The sequence below is a fragment of the Mytilus galloprovincialis genome, chromosome 4 (genome assembly GCF_965363235.1).
Source record: "Mytilus galloprovincialis chromosome 4, xbMytGall1.hap1.1, whole genome shotgun sequence".
NCBI lineage: Eukaryota > Metazoa > Mollusca > Bivalvia > Mytilida > Mytilidae > Mytilus > Mytilus galloprovincialis.
This window is the reverse complement of record NC_134841.1, coordinates 39094305-39120674: the sequence shown is the minus strand read 5'-3', so window position 1 is coordinate 39120674 and position 26370 is coordinate 39094305. Positions and strand designations below refer to the sequence as shown.

Sequence of the window (26370 nt, the reverse complement as noted above, 5' to 3'; positions counted from 1 at the left end):
CTACTTTTGGCAACTTTTCAAATATATTATAGTACTTAAGTAAGTCATTATAAGATATCTTCAAATTATGAAAATGGACTTCTGGAGAATCGTATTTTACCATTTTATTTTATTTTTCATTACAACGTATGCAACAGGCAAGTACAAGTACTATACATAATTTCTATACATCGCATGTCTCTGTAAAAAAAAATTTTAGAATAGGATATTTTCGATCGACAAGTATGATATTTAATCATTACAGTAAACAGTATATCTGAAGCTGGTGCTGTTTGTTTTATTGTGTCCCAGTCAATAGACTTACTTGGGCCAACGTTGACAATAAACTCGAGTCATCATAGATATCAGGATTAAATTTTATATTAACGCAAGACGCGCGTTTCGTCTACAAAAGTCTCACCAGTGACGCTCCAATTCAAAAAAAGTTGAAAAGCCCAAACAAAGTACGAAGTTGAAGAGCATAATTATCGGACCTTTGATCTTCAACGTTCGCCCGTTGTTTTAAATTCATATATCTATCTCATGTCGGTTATACATAATCGGACAAGCGTTAGCATTATGTTAGTAGCCAACACCATTTGTTGTAGTTTATATGACAATTTTCAAATAATGTTGGAATTATGTTGGGCCGATGTTGGACGCAACAGATAAAAACAATCTAATGTTTGCGAAGAATTTTGTTCACTTTTTTCATTTTCAAGTTCACTTTTTTTTACCGACGTAGAGATGGTAGTATTTAGAGATGTACGTCTTGCTCCGTCACTCTGATATGTTAATGTATAGATGGACTAATGTTTACTCCTTTTCATAGATCCCTGCACTAATCATGTAACAAAACAAAATCAAGAGAGCCGTTCATCTGAAAATCAACTGGACATGTCAACAGAGACTCCAATTAATGATGTTATGCTGACAGATGGCTGGTATAGAATTGTCAGCAGCAATGGAGATGACATGCCAACAGAACCACCGGCTTCTTTGAAATGTGGAACATGGTATCCAATCTGGTTAAACGGTAATTAGTTTTTGTATATCTGTACGAATTAATGTCAATTTAAGACTTTATCTTCAACGTTACCGTACATATTAATGTCCATTTCCTTGAATCTCCGGTTAATGTAGTAAGAAAACCGAAATGCGTACTGCGAGATATTGGTTACTAATCAATCTCCAGCACGATATGTTCCTTAAATGATTAGGTGATTTTGAAAATGCAAGTGTTCGGCGAACTTTGTATACTAGTAAATCAAAGAAACTGCAAATGTATTACCTATTATTGAACAAACAGATGAAGTTTGGTGTCAAGAACAAAACTGGTAATCACTGGTGCAATTTTCAAACATGTTAATAGCATTTGAAGGACATAAGTTTTTGGTAAACAGAATGCAGCACATTAAATGGACTGAAAAGAATGACATGACCATTATGAAGTTTTGTACTAGTATCAAGAAGCTTTGATGTGTAGTGGAGAATGTGAAAAAAACGTAACAGACGGACGTACTGACAGGGTAAACTAGTATACTCCGTTTATTGGCACCAGGATGTAATAATAATAAAAACAGAAAACAAAACAGCTGCCAACTCTTTAAATTATTAATTAAAAGGTAGTTATTCTTTTAGCATTTAAAAGAGGACAAAAAGGGAAATTATGCAACCAAGCTTAATCTATGTTTAGGCCAACACTGTAGCTATTTGATTTTAAAAAGTTCAAATCATAAATCACTTCTCGTCGCCGTTCTTTGTTGTTTCTCAAATAGGATGTAATTTGTTTTCAATATTCATAATAAGAGATGACGTGCAATCTTGTGCTTTCGAGCTTTATTCCAAAATTATGGCACATTTATTTTGAATATAATACAAAGCACGAAATGCTATGGAACGAAACCAATAGCCACAAAAAGACCTTTGTAAAGTAATTGTTTTCTTTGCATTTATTCATTTGTCATTAAAACCATAACATGCATAAGTGTGGTTTTTAATTGTAAACCTTTAGTTACTTCCCACAGATCGTATTGTTTTATCATGATAAGATTATTTAAGCAAAACCAAAATTGACAGTTGGAGCAAAACAAGTAAAATTAAAGTAAAAACATGAAATGAATGAAATTAAAACATAAAAGTAGGAAGCCATTTATAACAATTAGTGTAATTATAGTATTCATATTTTATAAAACAAGAAACGCTGATTACTAAGCATAAACTTACTATGGATTGTCTCATTTATCCAGTCCTTTACTTTTTTATTCACAAGTTACAATCCTTTACGACAAATACAATTTGAAATTGTTAAAGAAACTAATAGATTGATGACCGACATATCAAACAAATTATCAAATTGTAGAATGTATGTTGATATGTAAATTATTGACACATATTTCCGAATTCTTTATTGTATTAATGCTTCCTCTTTTCCAGATACCTTGCCATTGGCAACTGATGGTATAGTGACTAAAAAAGTATGTTTGCGGTCGTTTAAATCAGAATGTTCAAACAGCTGGAACATCGAAATAAAAAAATGTGACACTTACTATGTGTATAACCTAATTAGTAGTATTACAGAAAATTCAGCATATTGTTTTGGTAAGCATAAGTAATAAATTAAAGTTGATGAAAATATCGATGGATGCAATAGAATTATTAGGTAAATACCTTTATCAAATAATTACCAATACTGTCACAATACATGTTTTAGTGTTTTTAACACGAGTTTTTGAAATGAGCTTCCTCGTGTACTTTCGCTTTTTACACCTTAAAAGCTACAATATACTAGTACTTTCTTAGTGATAAAACACACGAGAAAATCAAAACATCAAAACTAAAAGGTACTATCTTGAAATCTAAAAAATATCGAAAGGGTATGTAAATACGACCAAGGGTATATTTTCTTTGAGTTTGATGAAACCATAGAACATGTTTTCATTAATATCAGAAATTCAAAAAAGTTAGTTCATGAAAGAGAAAAGGGCATAAAATAAAACAATACACTGTCTTCATCTCGACAATTATGATTATGTTGAACAAAACTGACAAAAAGGTAAAAAGTTCACCATCAGTTGCATGAGTTGAAACCAAAGGTTTGTTAAATCTATCCTACGTAGTAAACACGACTTCATTAACATGTTTTTTTATATAGATTAGACCGTTGGTTTTCCCATTTAAATGGTTTTACACTAGTAATTTTTGGAACCCTATATAGCTTGCTATTCGGTGTGAGCCAAGGCTCCGTGTTGAAGGCCGTACCTTGACCTATAATGGTTTACTTTTTTAAATTGTTACTTGGATGGAGAGTTGTCTCATTGGCACTCATACCACATCTTCCTATATCTATATTATACCAAGCCATGGTGTTGAAAATGTCAGGATGAATATCATGCTCATTTTATTTTTAAATATTTTGAAATAGCAGGTGTTTTTGTTAGTTGTTAAAGTATCTTCCAATATATATATGTATTCAAATATAATTTTCAGGTTCAAAAGCTGTTGAATGCCCATATGGATATTCCTCAGATACTGGATTTTATCCGGACTGTACGAGTAAGTATGACTTACTATTCTAATGCATCTCTTTTTTTAAACAAGTAAGGATTTCAACATACTGTCCTATGTTTCAAAAACAAAAGGCCGAAACAACAACATTCTTTGCAAATCATATGTTGATAGGCGTAACGTTTTTACAGCAAAAGAAAAAAATAAGAACTTTCAAATCTACACAGAGTTAAAGACAATATATATATGTAGATTTGGAGAGTAAGACACAAAACAAATATATAAAAGAAGATTCCTGATGTATAGTAGTATAACTGTATTTTCTTTTTGACTTTTAGTGGATTTTCCAGTAAAAAATGTAACAAAAGCAGAAGTTATTGTAGACTTAGTTCCTGGTCCTAAAGTTCACCCATGGTTCGAATTCAGTTTAGCAACAGCGTTTACATGTAAATTTGATGAAGTATTTGGAGATGACGGGGGTGTATTTGTCTATGATGTACATTGGTATATCAATGATCAAAGTGTAATTTTACATACTGGAATAGAGTACAGCAATATTGGAAATACAAATCTTACAGAGAGTGATTGGATCGGGAAACATAGACTAAACATGGTTGTAAGTTTAAAAGAAGATAGCTATAGAACAAAACAGATAAAAACAAGTATTGATGACAACAAACAAAAGACATATAAACACATTAATATTAATGACAAAAAAGACAACCAACTTTTTGTCCTTTCTTGAAAAAGATTTTCAAATAATGACTTCAATTGTAAGCAAATATAGTAACTGTCATATTCCAGGAATATATAACATTGGCTGCTTGTATTGGACAAAATCAATCGGAAATTTGGGTGACAAATGCTCTTCAATTTCGTACTTTCTATAACCTTTTATTTTTGGTTCAATCGTCACTGATGAATATTATTTTAATAGGCTGGTGTCCAGAACTGTAAGCATGATATTTTTGGTGAAAATATGTTCAGCCATTGTAATCATTCGACAAATATAAATCATACAATTATTACGGTGGATCCATTTATAATAAAGATTTCGGTTCATATACATCCTAAGCTTTCAATGTTGCTGAAAATCTTAATCCAGGAAAGCGCCTACAACGTATATAATTTACAAAGCTTTTATCTTAACATCACTGAGTCGATAATTCAGTTGTCAGTTCCCATCACTTTGCACCCGTCGTTTGTAGTCGTCGTCGTCGTCGTCGTCCATTAGCTGTTACAAAAATATTTTTTGCTGAAAAGACTTTTCCAATTTGAATCAAAAATAGAAATAAGAAATAGGAAATAAAATGCAAGTTAACTGTTTTTCTATTTGTCAACAAGGCCAAAATCTTTAAAAGTCCTTGCTCTTCCATATTGATATTTACCATTAAAACCATTAAAACCTTTATTTTTGGTTTTTCCTATTATAATGAAAACTACTAATGGTAAATATACAAGATGATCAACAAGACAAGATCTACAAATTATTACTCAAATGTTGTTGACGATTTTTTTACAACCTTTTTTTTTGGGGGGGGGGGGGGGGGGGGGGGTTGGTTGTCAACACCTATAAAAGAAGATAGAAGGAAAATGTAAACCAAAAAGAATTATCATACATACGAGATTAACAAAGAATAGATTGGTGGCATTAATCATTTATTTGTCCTTAATGTTGAAGAGTGTAAATTGTCGCAGATGTACATAGATATACGTGAGCATATATTCGTAAGTCCCAAATATTCATCAAGCTCTTCATGTGTTTTTGTTATTTATTTTTATTAACACTCGAATATAGATTTATTGCACTAAAGCTGTTAACAAAGACCTTACCGCTACAGCTTTAACTGCAAGTTACCCATGTATGGTTAATATCTATAAGAACAGGGTTTCATATAGATAAATATTATTTTCTTATATTTCATGTTAGAACTGTAATATATTTCAATACAATTTTCAATAATAATATAGAACATTAAGACGAAAGTAATTATCTACTGTACTACATATGCATGTGTTTCTGTGTTTCTTAGATAGTCTTTGCTTTCATGTATTTGGTTTTGACTGTTCCTGATAAAGGTAAATCTAGTTATTAGCTCAAAGTACATAAATCTATAAAGTGTCATTCATTTTTTTTTAAGGTAAGATGTTCAGTACGATTGAGATATAATGTAGGATTAACACCAGGACATGTAGTAAATAGTGCAAGTTTTGCTGCAGGAATATACGTAAGTTTTACTGTAAATTTAAAACTGAATAGTGATTTAATAGTTGTTTTATAACTGTAATGATCCTTTCAATCATTAAATTTTTTTCAAATTGTAAATGCATCATGCCTAGTAGCATTTACCAAATCTATCGTTGTATATATAAAGAAATTTTATGCAACTGCCATTCAAGTGAGAGGTTTAGCTAGCAATAAATACAACATTTTGTACATAAGGTCTGTTCCACTTTATGTTTTAATAATCCTTGTGTGAATCAAAAACTAGCTAGCAATAAATGCAACATTTTGTACATAAGGTCTGTTCCACTTTATTTTTTAATAATCCTTGTGTGAATCAAAAACTTTTTTGTTTCAACAGTGTAAAAGGTTCGTTACAATTTCGCATTCCTCGAGATTTGCTAAAAAGCGAAAAAGAGAAAGTAAAATTGTTTATCGATAAGAAAACATTATCTGTTACAGTAGTTCTATGGGAATATTACGAAGTTAATTACATACTGAACAGTTCTTATAATTTTGAATTATAAAGATGTATGTTACATTGAAAGCAAGGGAAAGAAAAAGGCATATTTTAAAAGCAGAGACAAACATGAAAATATAATTTAATATAAAGTTAAGTGTTTTAAAAATACACAGTTGTTCAAATATTCTGATTTCAATACCGTTGATGAAATGTATCATATTCCCTCATGTATTAAATTGCAAGTTATTCCTAACACTGTCCAGATCACACCAACAACCCTTTATAGTCTGTATTGAAATGCACGATGCTATTTTTATATTGCATCATTCGTTGTGTTTTTCTCTTCAGTTGTTCAGATTTCAATACCTGACTCATTTTCATTTTTTTTTTATTTCTATAGCAATACCTCATTAATTACAAATTATATTGCAATCCGTTAAGATTTTCATCACTCTGTCGTATACTTGATTGCCTTGCTAATATCTTTCCTGTACTAGACACAGTGTTTATTGTACATTTCTCTTACGTAGTGACAAAACTATACATGAAGGGAAACATTTGTTTATGTTCATTTCAATCGATTCTTTTTGATTTTTTGTATATAATTTTGAATATTAACAAACTGCAATTGATTTAGATGGTACATTTTTCAATTTCTTCTCGACGTAATTGACCAGTTCAAAAAGTTTGAAATAAAGATATTCTTTAGTTTGTCTTTAGTCTTACTACGAATCACTATAACAGCTTATCAATGAGATAAACAACTGAAAAAGAATCTAGAGTCAAAAGAAATGTTTGATAAAATTTTGATTACTATTTCTTATAATATAACTAATTTCTACTATAGCCTGAAAAATATGAATATCAAGTGAAAGAAAATCAGGAGATAGAAATAAAACTGATTAACACAATGCCAGTAGGATGCTTTGGTTATACTGATAGCGCTAGAAAAGGATGTGCATACAAACTACGGTTAGCTCAGCCTAAATATCAAAAAAATTGTGATCAAAATAATTGTGATATATGTGACGGAACCGTGCAACCAGGCGAATTGTCATTTGAACGTGCTGATTGCTCCTACAACATCACATCTGCAACGTGGGATCAACCTCTTATCTTAAAAGTAACTGGATATGTCAATGGACAGTACGACTACGTTGATAGAACAACGTATTTAAAAGTTTTATCGCAAGAAAATAATTATTATGTTGATAAAGATATTTTTGCTTGGGATGATGTACAGATACCTGAAATTAAGGTACTTTAATGTTAGATGATGGACAATAATTAAAAAAACACAATGCAGGTTATGTACAATACATTATTTAGTTTATACTCATTGGGAAAAAACAACCAGCGAGGTATACGACTATAGGTGTAATACAAAATGTTCCACCAAATCATGGTACGTCACATCCGGTTTCATACGAAAATGGATCGAAAAAATATTCCCTTAAATTTGACAGTTGTAGGAAGTTAACCCTGCATTTAATTGCTTAAACAAATATACATGCATCTTGGGTGTTTCAAATCACTAAGGAAACTTGAGGTTACATGGTTACTTAAGCTTGTAAACAGGAATCAGAGGGGTGAACACTTGACTGGTTAACTTCCAGAGATGATTGTTTCTATTAGTATATGATATATAAATATGCAATGAAAAGTAAAAGCACAAACATACTGAACTCCGAGGAAAAATCAATTTTAAAGTCCCTATTCACTCGGCAAAATCAAATGACAAAACACATCAAACGAATGGACAACAACCGTCACATTCCTGACTTGGTACAGGCATTTTCAAATGTTATATGAAACTATTACTCATGCCATGTTTTTCTTTATACGAAACAAAGATAAATTTTTCACAATTTTTGAAAAGTGCCGTATTGACAAACAGTAACAGGGGAAACCAACTGTGGTATTACTCCTATACTTGCTAATTGTGGATAAACGTCAATGATGAAGTAACTTAACGACAAAAATTAGACCAAAAATAACATGAAATTGTTTCATATACAATCAACCATAGCGAAAAAACAACATTGCAAACAAAAAAGTGCAACAACAAAAACAACTCATTAGACTGTTACAAGCAACACTGTTCTATGGCATGTTACAAACAACACAGTTCTATGATATAAAACTCATTGTGTCATACTACAAATATTCCATTTCTATGTAACAAATATGTTGCAACCATTATCGTGCTATGTTACAAACAATACAATAACGATGTTTGACAAACAGGTTTTGTGTTTGAAACATCATTGTACAATGTTACAAACGTCACCGTGCTACTAGTATATTGCAAACATCATCGGATTTCGAATACAAACTATCTAGATATTTAACTAACAACACTGGTATGTGATGTGTTTGAGCTTTTGCATTTTGATAAGTGATTTCCGATTTAAATTTTCATTGGAGTTCTGTTTTTTTTTTTTTTTTTTTTTTTTGACTTTTTATGTGACAAACAGTATAGTGTTGAAAGCCGTTGTATGTTACAAACAAATATTCTTCTCCGTACTTAGTTATGAACAACATTGTGCTATTTTACAAATAAAACAGTGCTATGTGATAAAGAGATATCAACTGACAAACGCTTTGAACATCATATTTCAATGTTTCTTCTCTTGAAAATCCCAGGTGTTGGTTTTAAAACGAGCGATCTATACAAAAGTTGCTGTACATATTATAATTAAATAATGATTTTTCACGTGACCCGTTAAATATCTTAATGTTTATTAAAATATTTTGGATATGTGTATTTTATATTATGTTAGTATGTTTTTTAACCAGATAAGCAGTCTGTTTTTCTGTTTCTGTAAAAGTAAACCATAGTGATTATATGTTACTAGATTATAGTCACCGACGATGAACATCAGATGTCTGGAAGAGTGTGCGAATCTTTTAACGACCCTCACTTTTATACATCTGATAGATACAGATGGGACGATTACAAACCAGGGGAATATATTCTTTACAAACATAAAACAAAACCTTATCAGGTATGTTTATCTTTTCTAGAATAGTTAAGTTAATTTGCAAACAACCTTTATTCTTTAAGAATGTATTAATTTCAGTTCAGAATTTTTGTTAGTCTACTTGTTTTGATGCCATCTCTCACAAACAAGCTGAGAAACAATATTCTGACTTCAAAATGTTATAATCAGTCCTCATTATATACATGGTATGCATATCCTGAAAAAAATATCCTTGAAAAATTTCAATTGGTAAATTTTTTATTAGAAGGTAACAAATAGATGACGAGACAGAATTTGTTTCTGCTTTTCTGCTTATCTATAGGATTAGTTTCCTTTTCAGATGGCCAATTCAAAACAGTATATAAATTAATATATGCATTGATTTCTTGATTTCACTTATAGCTAGTTTTTTCCAAATACTGTTTGTCTAGCATGGACATTTATTAGTTTTTATACGGTTGCTAAGCTGATTGTTTTTTGTTTTGTTTTGATTTTTGTATATTTTTTTTGTGGATTTTAGTTGTATTTTTTTAAAGGGAGGCTACTGTTGTCACAAGTCCTGTTCAATCTTTTTCATTTCTTTGGAAAAGGGTGAGATGATCTTACTACGTGTCCCGAACATAAGATTTCTTTTCGTTGAAAGAGGGACAATCTTGTCACGTGTGCTGTACATTTTTGTTTTCTTCTGAAAGCGGGGATTTATCTTGTCACCTGTTCCGTGAAGTTTCTTTTCCTTAAAACGTTGAAAGAAGGGGGTAGTTTTATGTTTTCTGTACGCCACATTTCTTTTCTTTGGAAAAGGGGATGGCAATAATCTTGTCATGTGTCCTGTACGTATTTTTTTTTCAAATAACAAAACGTTGAATAAAGAGGTCAAACCCTTAAATATCATTTTAGCATAACGTAATTGCACTAACAAGTACAATGTATGAGTACTGTATGTACTGTTTTAGTTTGTATTTTATTCTTTTTAGGTGAATGCGTTGTATGGAATATGTAATAATGGCATAGCAAATTGTAACTGTGGTGTAGCAATAAGAAGTGGTCACTCAATGTTTGTTATGAGAACCTGTGATTATATAACACAATATGAAACACGCACTCACTCTCCTACTATAGAAATGAGAACTTGTGATGATTCATCGATGATCATTAAGGAAAATGGCGGAACTTATACGGTAATTATATAAATGAATTAATGACTTAAAGAGACTTTAGCTGTCAAAATCATGTTCTGCGATTTGACTCATATTAGGTTGATAACAGGTTAAAACGTTATCCAAATTTTAAAAATGAATTTAGTAATGCACGTGCGTGATAATATATATCAAATACTCGTGTGTATTTAAGTCTAGACGCTATCTAATTAACTATCGAGGTGATCTCCGAAGACTGACCACGATCACATTACCCGATATAAACATAAACATAAATACAAATAGGAAGCGACCTCATGAAATTTGATTTTAATATGTCCGTTTGAATTGTGTTATAGGTTTAAAAAATAAGTTAATTATCATGTTTACCTGCATAAGAATGATTTTTGTTGATCGAATCAGCAACCGAAACGGTTCAAGTTTGAAATTAATCTTAATTTAATTACTCTAATGTAGATGATTATTGTCGTCAACAACGTGAATTTGGGGAATCTTTTTCACTAATGATTTTTAATGGAAAATGTTTGAGTTATTACCTGTATAAAACAATTTGTTTTGTTGCTCGAATCAGTCAACAAAATGGTTAAACCTTGTTTCACGTGCAATAAAGACATACCTTTCCTTTTAATACTAGTAGCTGAACACATACAGGCGTAAATTGTCTACAGTTAAGGGGAAACAATGAAGGTCACATGAATACGAATGCAATTGAGGTTAAAAGGTTGACGATGTAAGGTATTACTCACCAGCCAGTGTTATCTGTTTAAAGCCTATCTAACCGAGAAGTGTAGGGGACTTGGTACAGACAATAAGATTTCATTTTACATCATACTTATAATTGTTATATGTTATCCGAACAATTCATTTGTTTTGTATTCATTTCATATTTCCGTTTTTCTCTCCTTTGGTTTGGTTTTACACATTTTAGACATATATGTATATTACAAGTTACACAATGTATGAACATTACTGCTAGTTGAATAGAGACGGCTGAATATGCCGTACCCTTTATAAACGGATTATACACAGGGAAGTGTTTTCAGTATGGGAGAATTTTTAAAGAAGCATGCCTATAATCTAGGCTTCACATATTAGTTCCACGAAAAAAAAACATATACTTGCATGGCTACAAATAGCACATGAGCACAAATTATTTTTAGTTATGTATATATATTTTTACGTAGATCAATATAAAAAAATTAAGAATAGTAATAACAAGTTACACCAACCATATATTTCAATTTTTCTATTGTTTATTTTTTAGTTAGCTTGACAGTAGCAATTGACTTTTTTTTATATATTCTGTAGAAAGCTCAAACTTGTATACTTGTGTGTCTGCATAAAGAAACAATGGCAAAAAATATCAATATATAAAATTCAATAACATGCAAAAAATAGTTGATAGATAATTCTTCTATTATTTAAGGTGACCTTGCCAATTGGGACTGAGATAAAATTTTCAACATCATCGGGATGGGGACACGACCAGTTCATAGGTTATATACATGTTAAACCATCGTTATTAGATGTTAAAAATTCAGAAGGACTATGTGGATACGTAAGTGCTGGGTCGAAGGATACAAGTGATGATTTCACATTGAGAAATGGGACCATTTTAGCAACTACATCAGCTAATTGGGAAGCGTTTGCAGAAAACTGGAGGTGGGTTAAGTATGCTTTATTATGTTTAAATATTACACACATATCTATAAGTTGTACATTTCAATGCACTGTGAAAGGGGAAAAACTCAGTTACCAAATCAATATATTTAATCATTAATTCAAATATGAGTTATGACAGATTTTTAGCCATCACATATCACATGTTACCATACAGAATATATATGCCATCTTCTTACTACTCACTATAATGTTCCTAAAATGAAAGCTTAAAGGATAGACAATGTATTTTGTTTTCACATTTACTAAGTTTTATTCATGATTAAGATAAGAAATGTAAAGTCAGATTTATGAGGAAAAACAGTGAGATGGAGTAATTGTTTTGTTGAAATATGACCAACATGATCTGACATTAATATGTAAAAAAAAACATTATACATTCAAATGTCGAAAAAAATATAGATTAATGCAGATTCACAAATGAGATAATTTGAATAAAATAAACTACACTTTTTGTTCAAAAGAAAGAAAAATATGTAGTCTTAGTTTGAGTGTTTTTATTATCTTTTAACATAATTTGTTTTACTCGTTTTCTTTATGTAAGTTGCTGTACCCAGAAAGCTATATAAAAAAAGTATAGATTATTCTGTAGCATTTTGCTCGCCCCATATACATATAAAAAGTTGATTTTTAAAGTTTTCATTAGCCAGTTCACTATACATTTTTCAATTTTATCATATTTTTTTATAATAAAAATTGAGCAAAAGAAACATCTCTTTTTTTATGAAATTTTCGGTATTCTTTTTGATATAACGATCGTTGTGATTGAAGTACACCACTGACTCATGGTCCCATTGTTCCTCAATTTCAAGCAGGTACTGTTCTTTTGTTTAAAGTTCAAATAAAGTGACAATCACAATCATTGCATGTAAAGCAACACTTTATGGTGTCTTGAAGTGAAGAAAATAACATACCTTTGATGGCATATAGTAGAAACCTGGTTCCCGGAACTAGGAGTGTACCAAAACAAGGACGTCAGATCTGATCAAAAGGCACATTGTACCCTCGTTTTAAAATTTTATGCAATTTTTGTATTGTTCAAAATTGGTCAAAAAGTCAAAAGTATTCTACAATAATCCCTTATCATCAAGCTTTCATTTTTACCATATTACCAAAATATTCCACATATTTTTAAGTTTCACTAAGCACCAAGAACTATTTTGTGTTAAATGTGTATTACCTTTTGGTAAGTTCTGTCTGGTAGGGCCCGAATGAGGGGTGTTACACCTTATGCAATGCTTTGTTATCAAAATGCACCATTTGTGCTTTTTCTAAATGTTTGTGAATTACAGAAAATAAAGGGCATTAATGTGATATTGTCAGCGTGTTAAACGCATGGTAGTTTTTAATTGAACAGAAACAGAACGTTAATCTAAAATCTGATATTATCTTTTCACAACTTTTGAAAAAATAAAAAATGTATATTTAGATATTAAATTACTACAATGCCAGCATGTGGACAATTTAATTTATTGCATATACGTTCTCACTTTTCTCATCTTTTTCTCATACCTCAGTCTCAGACACAAAGATTCAGTAATCAGCGGATGTGTTCACGAGATTTATTAGACATTAAACACATCCACGTATCGAAGTTAAAGAAAACACTGTCAACGGGCGGATTTTATAAAGGAACATTATCAATACATCTCTGAATAAGAAGTAACACCGGATTTGTACTGGCATAAGCAACACGACATGTACCAAAATGTGGAGCAGAAACTGCTAAACCTTCCGAAGCATCCTAGTTCACAACCGAATTGGGTTGAGTGTGTGTTGCTTAGACTTTAGTTTTTTAATAGTGGTTTCGTAAGCTTAGGAATTTGTTTATTTCTAACCTATAATATTTTCTGTCTACTTTTTATTAGATTGTATATGATCGATAAAATATACTGTGGACGTTAATGTTTTCGGCGACATATTTTCTCCTTTTAGGGTAAGTGATGCTGAAAGATTCTTTGTAGACCATCCAATAGCACTGAGTCAAGCAATAAATCTACAACAATATTGTATTTGTGAAACGGAGGAAGACAGTGGAACACCATTAAATGAATTTGCATATAAGTGTGGTTTGGAAGGTCCACTTAAAAGTTGCTTAGCGCAAACAGCGGATGCTGGAAATTTTCATACAACATGTTCATCATCCAGAAGAAGGCGTTCTGCTGGTCGTCATCATATCATAACAAAAAGCTTAACAGATAGTGATGACATCATTGACAACAGAGAAATGTATATAGCTCCTGATAGCGAACTCTCTGCTGTGGAAACAAAACATGTAAGTATTTTAATTCAGTAGCTTAATTCAATATGAATTATTTTTGTATTAGATAACGTTCATCTGCAGCTTTTATGTAGAAAATGCAGTTGTTGCAACAACTTGGCCGCACCAACATATTTTTTTTTCGATTTAGCGTTTTCGTCTATGCATTATTGCAATTTGGCGTTTTCGCATTTTCGCGCTTTTGTGATTTTGCATTTCACGTTTACACTTTTTCTCGATTTTAACACTAGTAACTTTGGGGCCCTTTATAGCTTGTTGTTCGGTGTGAGCCAAGTCTCCGTGTTGAAGGCCGTACATTGACCTATAATGGTTTACTTTTATAAATTGTTATTTGGATGGAGAGTTGTCTCGTTGGCACTCACACCACATCTTCCTATATCTACTTGGAGAGAATTAAAACGTTTATCACATGTAAAGAGAGGCGGACGATTTTAAATATAAAAAGGACATGTAAAACATACATGTTATTATCTGCATTGAAATTGAGTACGGTTCAGAATAGGTCGAGTACAGTTCAGACTCGTATAAAACGGTTAAGTACTGGTCAAGTACACATTCAGACTATTAAGTATAGTTCAGACTACAGTCGAGTATTATTAAGTAAATCTCAGACGAATTCAGACTGGTCGAGTAAAAATCAGTACAGTCGAGTACAGATATAGGCCATTTCAGACTTTTAATGGTTTGTAGTGATAGGAACTTGTCTCGGAAAAAAAAATCATACATAAGTGTGTTATGTCACTAAATGCCTGTGATCATGGTGCATACCGAAGAGGCTTTCATGGATAGTCAATGTTGCTGAACATCCATTCCTAGAAGTGTTCGTGGGATTTTAAGACACACGTTACAAATTTTGGCCAACTTTATGATGTAGAAAACGTTTTGTTGTTGTTAAAAGACAGTCATCAAATATGACTAGAAGGTTTTTAATGTTACACGAGTCCGATGCTGATTGTCTCATCATGTTTAATGTATAATAATTACATGAGACTACTTAAAATACATAGAGATAGATTATTATATAGTGCGTTAACTGCAGATCAAGAATTTCGCGAAAATTTGGAACCATTACCAAATTGCATCAGTTCACTGTCCATAGCTCCAGATTTTGTGTTTTGTAATTGTGAGTCAGATTGCTGAGTATAGTATCCTTGTTATACTATCTAAAGCACTATTGTATGTCGAATCTGTTGTATATAAGTACTTTAAATATATTATTTAGGGTATAAAGGCAGAGTTTCAGGTTTTTTAAACTTCTTGATCTGCAGTTAACACACTAGAATAAGATTGAACAACATACTGATGACCTAACAGCCTAATTTGAATTACTGCAATTGTTTCATCAAATCATAAAACAAAACAAAAAAACTGTTGCGAATTTTTTAAACAGATAGATGAATGGCCTGGAGATTGGACTGAAACCAAAGCACGAGAAGTATGCCAGTCCAGCATCACAAAGTCAGTTGGAGACGAAATTTTGGAGACATCGCATACAAAGTCAGATGGATATATAGAAACATGCATGTTTGACATTAAGGTAAATTCAAATAAATATGATATATTTCCAGAAGAATGTGTGATTCGTGCACTTGGAGAAATCTGATGTACAGTAGTTGTCGTTGTTTATGTAATTTATACTTGTTTCTCGTTTCTCGTTTTTTATATAGATTAGACGGTTGGTTTTCCCGTTTGAATGGTTTTACACTAGTAATTTTGGGGCCCTTTATAGCTTGTTGTTCGGTGTGAGCCAATTCTCCGTGTTGAAGGCCGTACATTGACCTATAATGGTTTACTTTTATAAATTGTTATTTGGATGGAGAGTTGTCTCGTTGGCACTCACACCACATCTTCCTATATCTACTTGGAGAGAATTAAAACGTTTATCACATGTAAAGAGAGGTGGACGATTTTAAATATAAAAAGGACATGCAAAACATACATGTTATTATCTGCATTGAAATTAAGAATTCAGCATAAGTCAATTTTCAATGTTAGTGATTAAAAGAAAAGGATACATATTGTTAGATTATTTCCACATTTAGCGAATTTGAAAACAAATAAAGAAAGAAACATGTTTTTAAACTATACTAGTAGGAAACATGGTATTTCCGTTTAAAATTGATGAAGGCAATGGATGCGACTGCTTATGACAATATACTAAAAGCAATCAACTGTTAATAGGATATTGATAGCACTGTTATCTAGAGGGATAACGAACATTTGTACACTTTTCATTATATATATCAGGATTACAATTTGGTATGCAGTACTCGCGTTTCGTCTACATATTGTTTAAATCTAAATTATTGAAAGGAAAATCAATCATACGAAGTGCACGGAAAACAGAACATTTCGAACCAGTTTTGAATAATAGGCTATTGATTCTAACAGGGATGGAACGATACCAACAGTATCATCAACGTACTGTTTTTAAAAGCTAACCAAAGATATCAAACTGATATTACTTAACCTATTACTGAATTGATTTTTTTTAACGAAATTATAAGGTAACACATTTGGTTTATCTTTACGGTGTTGTCTTGACTTTCCGAATTATTTTCCAGTTGGCGGGAGACATTCGTTTCTTAGAGGCAACTGTCAGTTCTCTACAGGAAGTTGCAATATCTGAGATATCAAGAAACGTTTCTTTATTTATAAAAGATAATGCAACTGAAACTGACACAGCAAATGCAACTACATCAAATACAAAGAAGTCAATAGGAGAGATGTTACTTGGCGGTTTATGCAAAAATGACTGTAGTAACAACGGAGTATGTCAAAAAGGTAAACCAATTATTGTAAAAAAAATTAAAATAAATCTTTAGAGTGTAAGAAGACTTGTAATTTATTTGTCATTAAAAGTTTAGTTTACAGATCCTTTGTGCATACCATTAGGCAATTTAAACAAATTCATCACTGTTTGACATTAAATTTGTATTGATAACATATCTTTTTGCATTTTTTTTATTGCATTATCATGCCTTGTTGTCTAGTTTCTGTATTGCTTTTTAGGTGTCTGTATCTGTAATCATGGTTTTGGAAAACAAGACTGCTCAGAAGACCTCACTTTACCACCTAGAAACATAACTATTCCAATGAATGGCATTTGTAATACCAGAGACAGATTGTGTGCTAAGACAAATATTCAAGGCGTTTTCAATTCAAGAAACATCACCTGCCGATCACGACACTTGGAGGTATACTAGTATTCATGTACACAAAACATGTCTCTTTGAAATTTTTTACGATCGTGATAAAAATACATTACAAGGTTTTTTTATGGATAAAATCTAATATTGGCTTAAAAAACTATGACATGACCGCGCATGTTCAATTCTTTTAGTCAACAGTTACATTGCAGAATTGCACTGTCTTCATATAGATATAACCGGCTTTCACATTTTTTAGGTTTGAGCGTTTTCGATAAAAATGTTGTTTTTGTAATGGAAATAAAGTTGCTTGTTTTTCTTTAAAAAAAATTATAAAACAAATGTCTAAGTCATTCAGAAGATAAAGCTATTTGTTGTTGGCTATATATGGTTCATACAAGGGTAAATACAAAGAACTTTATGTAACTTGTAATGTGTTTTGCGAGATAGAAAACGATACCAGGGAGGTACTAAACATAATAAAGAAAGAGAGAAAATCAGTGGGTCAAAATATTCTGTTGTCTTTCTATTCACGCCTGGCAACATTCATTATCACGTGTTAATATTCTTAGTATATATCAAATCGCAATTTCAACTTACTCATTCAAAAGTGTCACTAATTATCTTTATTAAAATAATTTCATTTGCAATTGTATAATTAATAGATATTGAAGGACGGGAATTGGAGATACATCTCAGACTATCAGACATATGATGGACAATATAGAAATTCGTACTTGGTTTCATGCGAACTTCCCACAGATCGACGGAAAAGGCGGTCAACATCAGAGTCAATCATAGCTGATGGTTATGAAATAAGTTTGTCAACTGACGGGAATAACTTTGGCGACAGCGTAAAAATTATGATTTACGACCTAGAGTGTTTTTCCTGTTATATGGAAAACAATACATGCACTGAGCTGGTAAGGGGCATGACACTTTATAATTATTATTGAAGAATATTTAACACGATTAGATAACAAACATATTAATTCAAGTTTCTTAATACTTTAACTTTTCTTAATACGTATATTTTTGCAATTGATTTTATCGACCCGTGTAAAACAGAAATGTTCAATTGTTGTGAATCAAAGTTTATCGTCTAGCTGATTATAGAACTGTTTAAATCTCATTTAATTCATCAAAAAGCTAATAATTACCTTCATGATATTTTTTTTTGAACAAATTCAACACTTTTCTAAATGTACTGCATACATTTACTAAAGAGAACTTACTTTAAATTGATTTCATATATAGCAATAACTACTCTCTGCAAGTAGATAGCATAAGTTGCTATTTTTCGTTTCCAATTGTAAATTTTGCTTATCTTGATGGGTTTTTTCCTTTAGTCCCATTTCTCAATGAATATATATTGAATAACAACTTGTTCGTTTTGCCTGTGTATGTTTTGACGTAACAGATATAATTGAACACATTCTGTGGATTATTTTCCGTATCGGAATTGTTTGTTTATTTACTAAGACACAGTCAGACGACAAGAATTTTATTCGAAGTTCCATGTCTAGCAAAAAATAAGATGTGGTATGATTTCACATGTGCATTAAGATGTTCGTATAAGTTTAAACATTAAAGTTAGTTAGAGAAGCCTTTTTTTATTTTTATGAGTACATATTAAATGATTAAAGGGGCAAGTACATACACATGTATAAAGAAAGAAAACTTTATATTTGGTCAAGTATTAAACCTAAATATATGTTTGTAGGATTCATGTCCCTTAGAAACTACAACAGAAGCTACAACGGAACCTTTATCGTCAACGAGCCCTCCAATCTCGATTTCGAATACAAGCACTACAAATAAGTTCACAACATTTAACCCAGCAACGATTACATCAGAAGCATCAACATCAACTTCAAGCAGTTATACAACTCCAATGTTAAAAGAATCAACACTTAAAACCTCGCCAGCATCTGAATCCAACACAGAAGACATCAATACAAGTACCTCAAAAAGTAAGATAATTCTCAAAGAGGGCGAAACATTTGTATTTTCAAGTCACTTCTTTCTTCGGTTTATCTTAACGTAGTAGTTAACAATACATTTTGTACTTTTAATAGATTTGTGAATGCATACCTAATTACTTAAAATTAACAAGGTTATATTCTTGCCTGTATTTTCTGATAACTATCGATACATTTCTCATTCTGATTGTATGTATTCACTAAATCCAATTTCATCGCTTTTATGCCGGTTTATGTATCTAATTATGAATACAAATTAATTTTTCTAATGATACTTTCTGCTCGAGGTAGAAAATTGATTGCATTAAATGATGGAAATGGTTCTGTATTGTACTTTTGTGTTCATTTAGAAAGTATAGATGGAGCTACAACGGAACCTTTAGCTTCAACGAGTCCTCTAATCTCAACCACAGAAACAAGCACTACAACTAAATCAGCAACATTTAATCCTGCAATATCAATAACACCAAGATCAACATCCACTACAAGCAGCCCTACAACTCCAATGTTGAAAGAATCAACAATCAAATCATCATCAGAATCTGAATCCATACCAGAAACCAGCAATACCAGTACCCAGAAAAGTAAGAACTTATACATATTGGGTAATATTATTTATTTGCCACTCTCTTTGCACGTTCTTAAAAAATTACTAGTATTCATGGCATTTATGTCTGTATACATATAACTGATCAGTGATTTTAGAGGAGAGGGATATTTTCATTCATCTTGTAATCAGCCAAATATTGTACAAATAACATATTTCAATCAGTTATTATACTTCTAAATATATTCTCCTTTTGAAGTAATATCAATGTTAAAATACCTATTAAACATTTTAGAATCCTCTTCGCGGTCTGCATAATAGACTTGTCAATTTCTGTACCAAACTAAAGACAACGATCGAAAATTTAAAAAAAAAAATCATTTTTAGAGTAATTCGCTCACGTTAGATTACCTGTACAGGATAAAAAGAATAAATAATTTACATTGTCGAATTTTTTTGAAATGTTGTAATCGTTACGGAACATGATCAAAGCTAAGAAAAAGTTTGTTTTCATCCTGTGTTTAAACCTTATATAAATTTATTTTATATTTTTCCTTTGTGAAGATTTACTATATATTGCTCACTGCACGATATATTTATTTACAAAAGCGCCACTTGGATTAAAAAATATAACACATGCAGACAAAAAGGGATAATAACCTTATATGTTCCATGGAGAAACAAAAGAAGTCAATATACAAATTGAGCGAACAGCTCAGAACCTGACGACACACAACACATACATATAAAAGTCAACAAGTGAATGTGAATGGCATTTGATGCTTGACTTTTACCGTACAAGTGACATTATTCGTTCGCAGTTATATGCATTATTATAAAGTTATGAACACTTCACGATTTCCTAGACCGTTTATAACTTTAAACCGTAAATCCGTTGAAAGTGTACTAAATAATTTTGTCTTTGGAAATCAATTAACTTGAAAAATAAAGAAAATATTGACAAACTATTTGTCCACAATAATTGAAAGATGTTATCTATTGTACATGCTTGTTTACACAGAAACTACCACTGAACCTACAACGGCACCTATATCTTCAACAAATACTCCAATGACGCTAACAAATACAAGCACTACAACTAAATCAACAACATTTAATCCTGCATCATCGATAACATCAGGAGCATCAACATCAACCACTAGCAGTTCAACAATTAAAATGTTAAAAGAAACAACAATTGAAACATCATCAACATCTGTGTCTAAAACAGAAGCTAGTACCCCTAAAAGTAAGTATGTTACAAAAAAGGTCAGCAGATTTTTTTGCCAGTCAATGGGCAGAAAGTTCATGAGTCAGGCTTAGGCTCAAGAACTACTTGTGCCTTTTCTATGTTCTAAAAAATTACTTGAAGATAAATGTATCGAGATTCTATTGCTAAATATTCCGTATCAACTTAACAAATTAAACATGATGGTCTTGACGTATAGAGAAAAGGTACTGACGTTGTTAATCATCATCATTTCATGTTTAATGTGTGTTTTTGATCCTTGTTCATTTTTAATCATTACTGGTAATATATGTTAGCCATGGCAAGGTACTTATAAATGCCGCCACTGTGTTTTTGAGTTTTAGTCATTTTTATATTCTTTTCTTTAATTTTTTCTATACACTTTGTCTGTAGTGTTTTTATAGGCAGTTATGTTTTCTCTGTTGAGATAGTTATTTGTTTTACAAATGTATAGAGAGTTATTTGTTTTACAAATGTATAGAGATTAAGATTATATTACAATGTTGATTTGTGTACCTCAAATAAAAAAAAAAACATTTTTCAAAACACAGAAAACTTAAGACTGAACGAAACTAATTGAAAGGGTAAGCATATCATACTCCCTATGTGCCACAAGTGGCATTTGTCGTGTTACTCATGTGAGTACAAGCTCAGTGATAAGTGTAGTTCAGTAGGTCCTATTTGGTGAAAAGGAGAAAAACTGTCACTGTAAGGAAAGATAAGTCAACCCCCGCAAAATTTCATGAAATGTCCAGAGTGTTGAATCAATATGTATATTATGGTCCCTGAGTACGTCTTGCAATAAGATGATAAAAAAAGGTTTATAATCCAGTATAGCCTAGCACCTTAAGTAAAGAAGATTTTTTGAAACACATGAAAATAGTTCAATATTTTACGAATACATTTACAAATTGAACCGGCATTTTGTTTTCAAATTAATTCATGACTCAATTTAAATGTTAATCTGTATTCAAAACTCTGATTTCAACCTTTATTTTTCAGATGAAAATATAGAATCGAATGAAATTGCTGCCATATTAGGGGGCCTTACAGGAGTTGTGGTGCTCATAATTATTATTCTTAGCGGGATGATTTACTACAAAATGAAAGTTAAGAAAAATGGGTACGTTTTCATTATAAAGCATATGTATGTAACAACTACTATCGACTCCATTACTATTCTTATGTTTCTATCGTTTAGTAAAATAGTCGTTTTCCAGACATGAAGTTTCCATATATGTCTATTGCGGTTGTCAAAAAATATATAATTAATATTTGAGTACTCTGTCATAATACTCGAGTACCCGGTCATGATAATCGAGCACTCGGTCATAATACTCGAATACTCGGTCATAGTACTCGTGAGTACTTAAGTACTAGAATAGATCCTTGGCGTATTGTTAAAAGTACCGTTTTCTTTAGGGGGATATGGTAATTTTGTCATGACCTTTCATAAACCAAATTATTGTGTAACAATTTCGCTTGACAACTAAACAAACGACATACCCATAATTACAATACTTAATCCTTGGTTATTTGTAGCACTCCTCCTTTTTGTGTCAATAGATCTAGAACAATGAATAGATTATAATAGCAATTATTTCTTTTTATGTTCATGTAACAAATCAGAAGCTTCCAAATATTAAAATCATTTAATATTTAATTAAGTCTAACTTGATAGATAATCTGTATCATCTGTTTACGTGGAGTTAATAATTTTGATATAACGACATGTCCCATAATTTGTTTACGAAATATTAAACTTCAAATTACTTGTACAAAACGATATTTAATTAGAATATAAAGAATAATGAAGCTTAAAATAAACATTTATGACATTGAATATTCATTTCATACCTATCACATGAATAGAGAACTCATGATTAGCAATACAAAGTTAGTTTACGTCTTGAGGTTTATTGTTCCATAAAAGTGTTGAGCCGTATACAAACACCGTTACACATTTCCCTTATCAGTTTCGTGCGGTTCTCCTTAGGGCATTTTGAGTTTGATCTTGTTCAGAAATATGATATGATCCACAACATCAGATGAAAAGTGGAATGTCTCAAGATTTGTGATTTGTAAACGGTAAACAAGTATCCGAGTACTTAAACTGCACTCACTCGAGGACTCGAACTTCCGAGCAAATACTCGAATAGTCGTTGCCATTCCTTATCATAATAATTATAATATATATTCAATACCATGCACTACCAATATTATTGACTTAATGTAAATTTGGAAAATTATTTATTTATCCGAGTAGATGGTAAACTGTACTTTTTTTACTTATTTCATTTATGTCTTCAGTTACATTTTATTTAGGTTATTTCAAGAATTATTTGCCTTATTTTAACTTTACAATGTTGATTTGTACTTAGCATGCAGTAGGCTTTATATTCTACATGGATTTATTTTCTTTATATATGACTCAAATTCAAAATGAAAGCATCCATTGATATTTTGTCTTGGAACTTAACGTTTTCAGTACGGTCCGGGTAATCGCTACTTACGGACCGAAAAGGTATAGAACCAATTATTTGGCCTGGTCAGAAAGAACAAACAAGCGTGTAGTACATGTACATATCGTACACAAAATAGTTCATACGCATAGCTGTACCTTTTTCAATAAATAAAATATTTGGAGACTTGGTATCAAATTTAAAATTAGAGAACTCGGGATCACTATAAAACCCTTCTTAAAAGTTTCTTTTGAACCATTAAATGTACGAAATAAAGTCAGAAGAGCATAATTGCCCTGTTGCTCAGATCAGAAGTACATTATTTTGTAACTTCCGGGAAACAATGTCTTGTTATATGCAATTAAAGAATATGGGAGGGTTCGGATCCCGCTTACATGTTAAACTCCGCCACATTCTGAATGTATGCACCTTTCCTAAGTCAGGAGCCAGTAATTCAATGGTTGTCGTTTGTTGATTTGTTACATATTCAATTTTCGTTCATTATTTTGGTACATAGATTAGGTCGTTAGTTTTCTTGTTTGAATTGTTTACAATTGTCATTTCGGACCTTTTACAAATGACTATGTGGTATGGGCTTTTCTCATTGTTGACAGCCGTACGGTTGCCTATAGTTGTTAATTTCTGAGTCATTTGGTCTCTTGTGGAGAGTTATTTCGTTGCAATCATACCACATCTTCTTTTTTTAAGAAAAGGTATGTTGATTTGTTTAGGACAAGTCAAGATAAGGTTTCGTTTGACATAAATGACTTCCACTTTATTTAAACTTATAAGATGATATACTTTGAATGCTGGAAGTTGCAGAATATAAAATAGGAAGCTTAGGGGCTGTAAATATTTTGTCTTTCTCCATAAGGTTAAACTAAAAAGATAACGAAAGGTTTCGATTGAGCATAAACGTTTCTGTCTCATATTATACATCATCTATAAAAGGTACGATTTGATATTTGGTATGGATGTTTATATTGTTCAGTTGTCATTTTCATCGATTATAAGATTTACCAAGCAGTAACTACCTATTAATATGTACTTGTGTTATATCCTCTGAGTAAAGACGGTTTTCATAAAAATACTCATCTTTTGTATTCAAGAATTATTCAATAGTTGCCAGAATCTTTATAATGCTAAGCAACATGTAATCAAATATCAGATCAGCAGAGAACAACAATGTTATGTGATAAAGTCGGATACTTGGACCTGTTTGTTATACTGCATGATCACTATGTTTGTCGAGAAATCATATTAAGGGTAGACTATGGCTTGAGATAGATCGAGGAATTTCATTTCGTGTGGTCAACGTACTAGGATAAAATCATTAATTAGAATTAGTGTACCGACATGATTTACTATAGAAGAAAAGAATGTATTTATTATATAGCAAACTGAATAAACAAATATATACACGTTTAGAACAGCCAGTCAAAAAGGTTGATGAATCATTAGATTCAATGTTTTAAACTATTTGGTATCAGTATTGAAATACTTTTCTAATTTTACAATTTCAGACATATGGAAGACAATTTGGTATATCAGTTCCAAGTTCCGCCGAATCAAACTGCCATGAAGCCTCAATTTCCAGACAAATATAACAGAGAAAAAAGTAGCAATTCAATAGGAAATGTTTCTCTCAATCTTGAAACCGACAACATCTCAAGACCGAGAACACCCGTTGAACTTTTTTCCGTTGAATATAATCAACAATGAATATGTGTTAATCTCTTACTTAAAGCATTATCAAAATTTTACTAAACCATTCATATTTTGAAATGAATGTAATATTTATAAGATATACATAGTGTTTACTACATTGGTTTATGAATATGAAAAGAACAATTTGTTCAAGTAAATTCATTTTTACTTCGTCAATATCTGAGGATTCGGAATTTATTATTATATGCAGAAGGACAAAACATTATAATGATATAACTTCTAAAAAAGTACGCAACTACTTTTCCTGTTAAAGCAATGTCAGAAGACCATGTATTTAGTACGTATTGACGGACCTTTTTTAATTTGCTGTCATCAAGCATCGGTCGTATTTATCCAACTTGCGATGTGATTGAGTAAAGCATGTCGAATATTCGGTATCTGAGTCAATACAAAGTCAAGATATCAGTCAGCTAATTAAGAATTAAGTCCCTCACTTTAAGAATGTTGTGATATTAGAAATTGTCAACAAACGCTGACAACGACAAAATGAATTTGTTTCATATGTACACGTTTATCAATATATTACAGATTTTTCTATTGAAATAACAAAAACAAAATTTTGGCAACGATGTTATGGAATGAGATATGTGACATAGGAAAGTACGCTTTTGTGTTCAATTTACAACAGTCCAATTAAAAGTCGTCTACCACCAAAACAGAGAAATATTAGACAAAATATTTAAAACGAAAAGATTCACGTACGCTACTTTTTACAAATTTATCATTGATTTTATTTTGCATTTCATTTCTATTTGAATTTTCATAACATGCAAAGATAATCAATAATTCTGAAAATCAATTACATTGTTAACATCACTGTGCTATTCAAAATGCAATTGTTTTTTTTCATATCATTATATTCTTTTTATAGTCACTTGATCATCATGTTTTGCATATTGTTAACGGTTTATAAAAATCATCTTGTTTTACATAAATGTTTTTATATATATATTTTCTAAATAAAGTTTAAAGAAGATA

The 26370-nt window shown here is 31.2% G+C and overlaps 1 protein-coding gene across 2 annotated transcripts; it reads left to right on the top strand.

The window, feature by feature from the left end:
- Nucleotides 1-26370, top strand: LOC143072101 (von Willebrand factor D and EGF domain-containing protein-like). 2 transcript variants are annotated; one of them, XM_076246895.1, is made up of 20 exons: nucleotides 1-137; nucleotides 812-1015; nucleotides 2416-2580; nucleotides 3469-3534; nucleotides 3825-4102; nucleotides 5628-5714; nucleotides 7021-7431; nucleotides 9032-9181; nucleotides 10132-10335; nucleotides 11741-11976; nucleotides 13930-14269; nucleotides 15666-15812; nucleotides 16840-17059; nucleotides 17288-17472; nucleotides 18090-18347; nucleotides 19148-19397; nucleotides 19757-19990; nucleotides 20975-21202; nucleotides 22205-22325; nucleotides 25188-26370. In XM_076246895.1, exons 1-20 carry the CDS (start codon nucleotides 68-70, stop codon nucleotides 25384-25386), a joined length of 4053 nt encoding a protein of 1350 aa, XP_076103010.1. In that variant the 5' UTR covers nucleotides 1-67; the 3' UTR covers nucleotides 25387-26370. The 2 variants fall into 2 exon arrangements, with proteins under 2 accessions (XP_076103010.1, XP_076103011.1); XM_076246896.1 differs by lacking the exon at nucleotides 3469-3534.

Coding starts and splice junctions, on each gene's coding strand:
- LOC143072101 (XM_076246895.1), top strand. CDS start 68: ATGAAAATGGACTTCTGGAGAATCGTATTTTACCATTTTATTTTATTT. Junction 2,581..3,468: donor AAATTCAGCATATTGTTTTG/GTAAGCATAAGT, acceptor TATAATTTTCAG/GTTCAAAAGCTGTTGAATGC. Junction 9,182..10,131: donor ATAAAACAAAACCTTATCAG/GTATGTTTATCT, acceptor TATTCTTTTTAG/GTGAATGCGTTGTATGGAAT.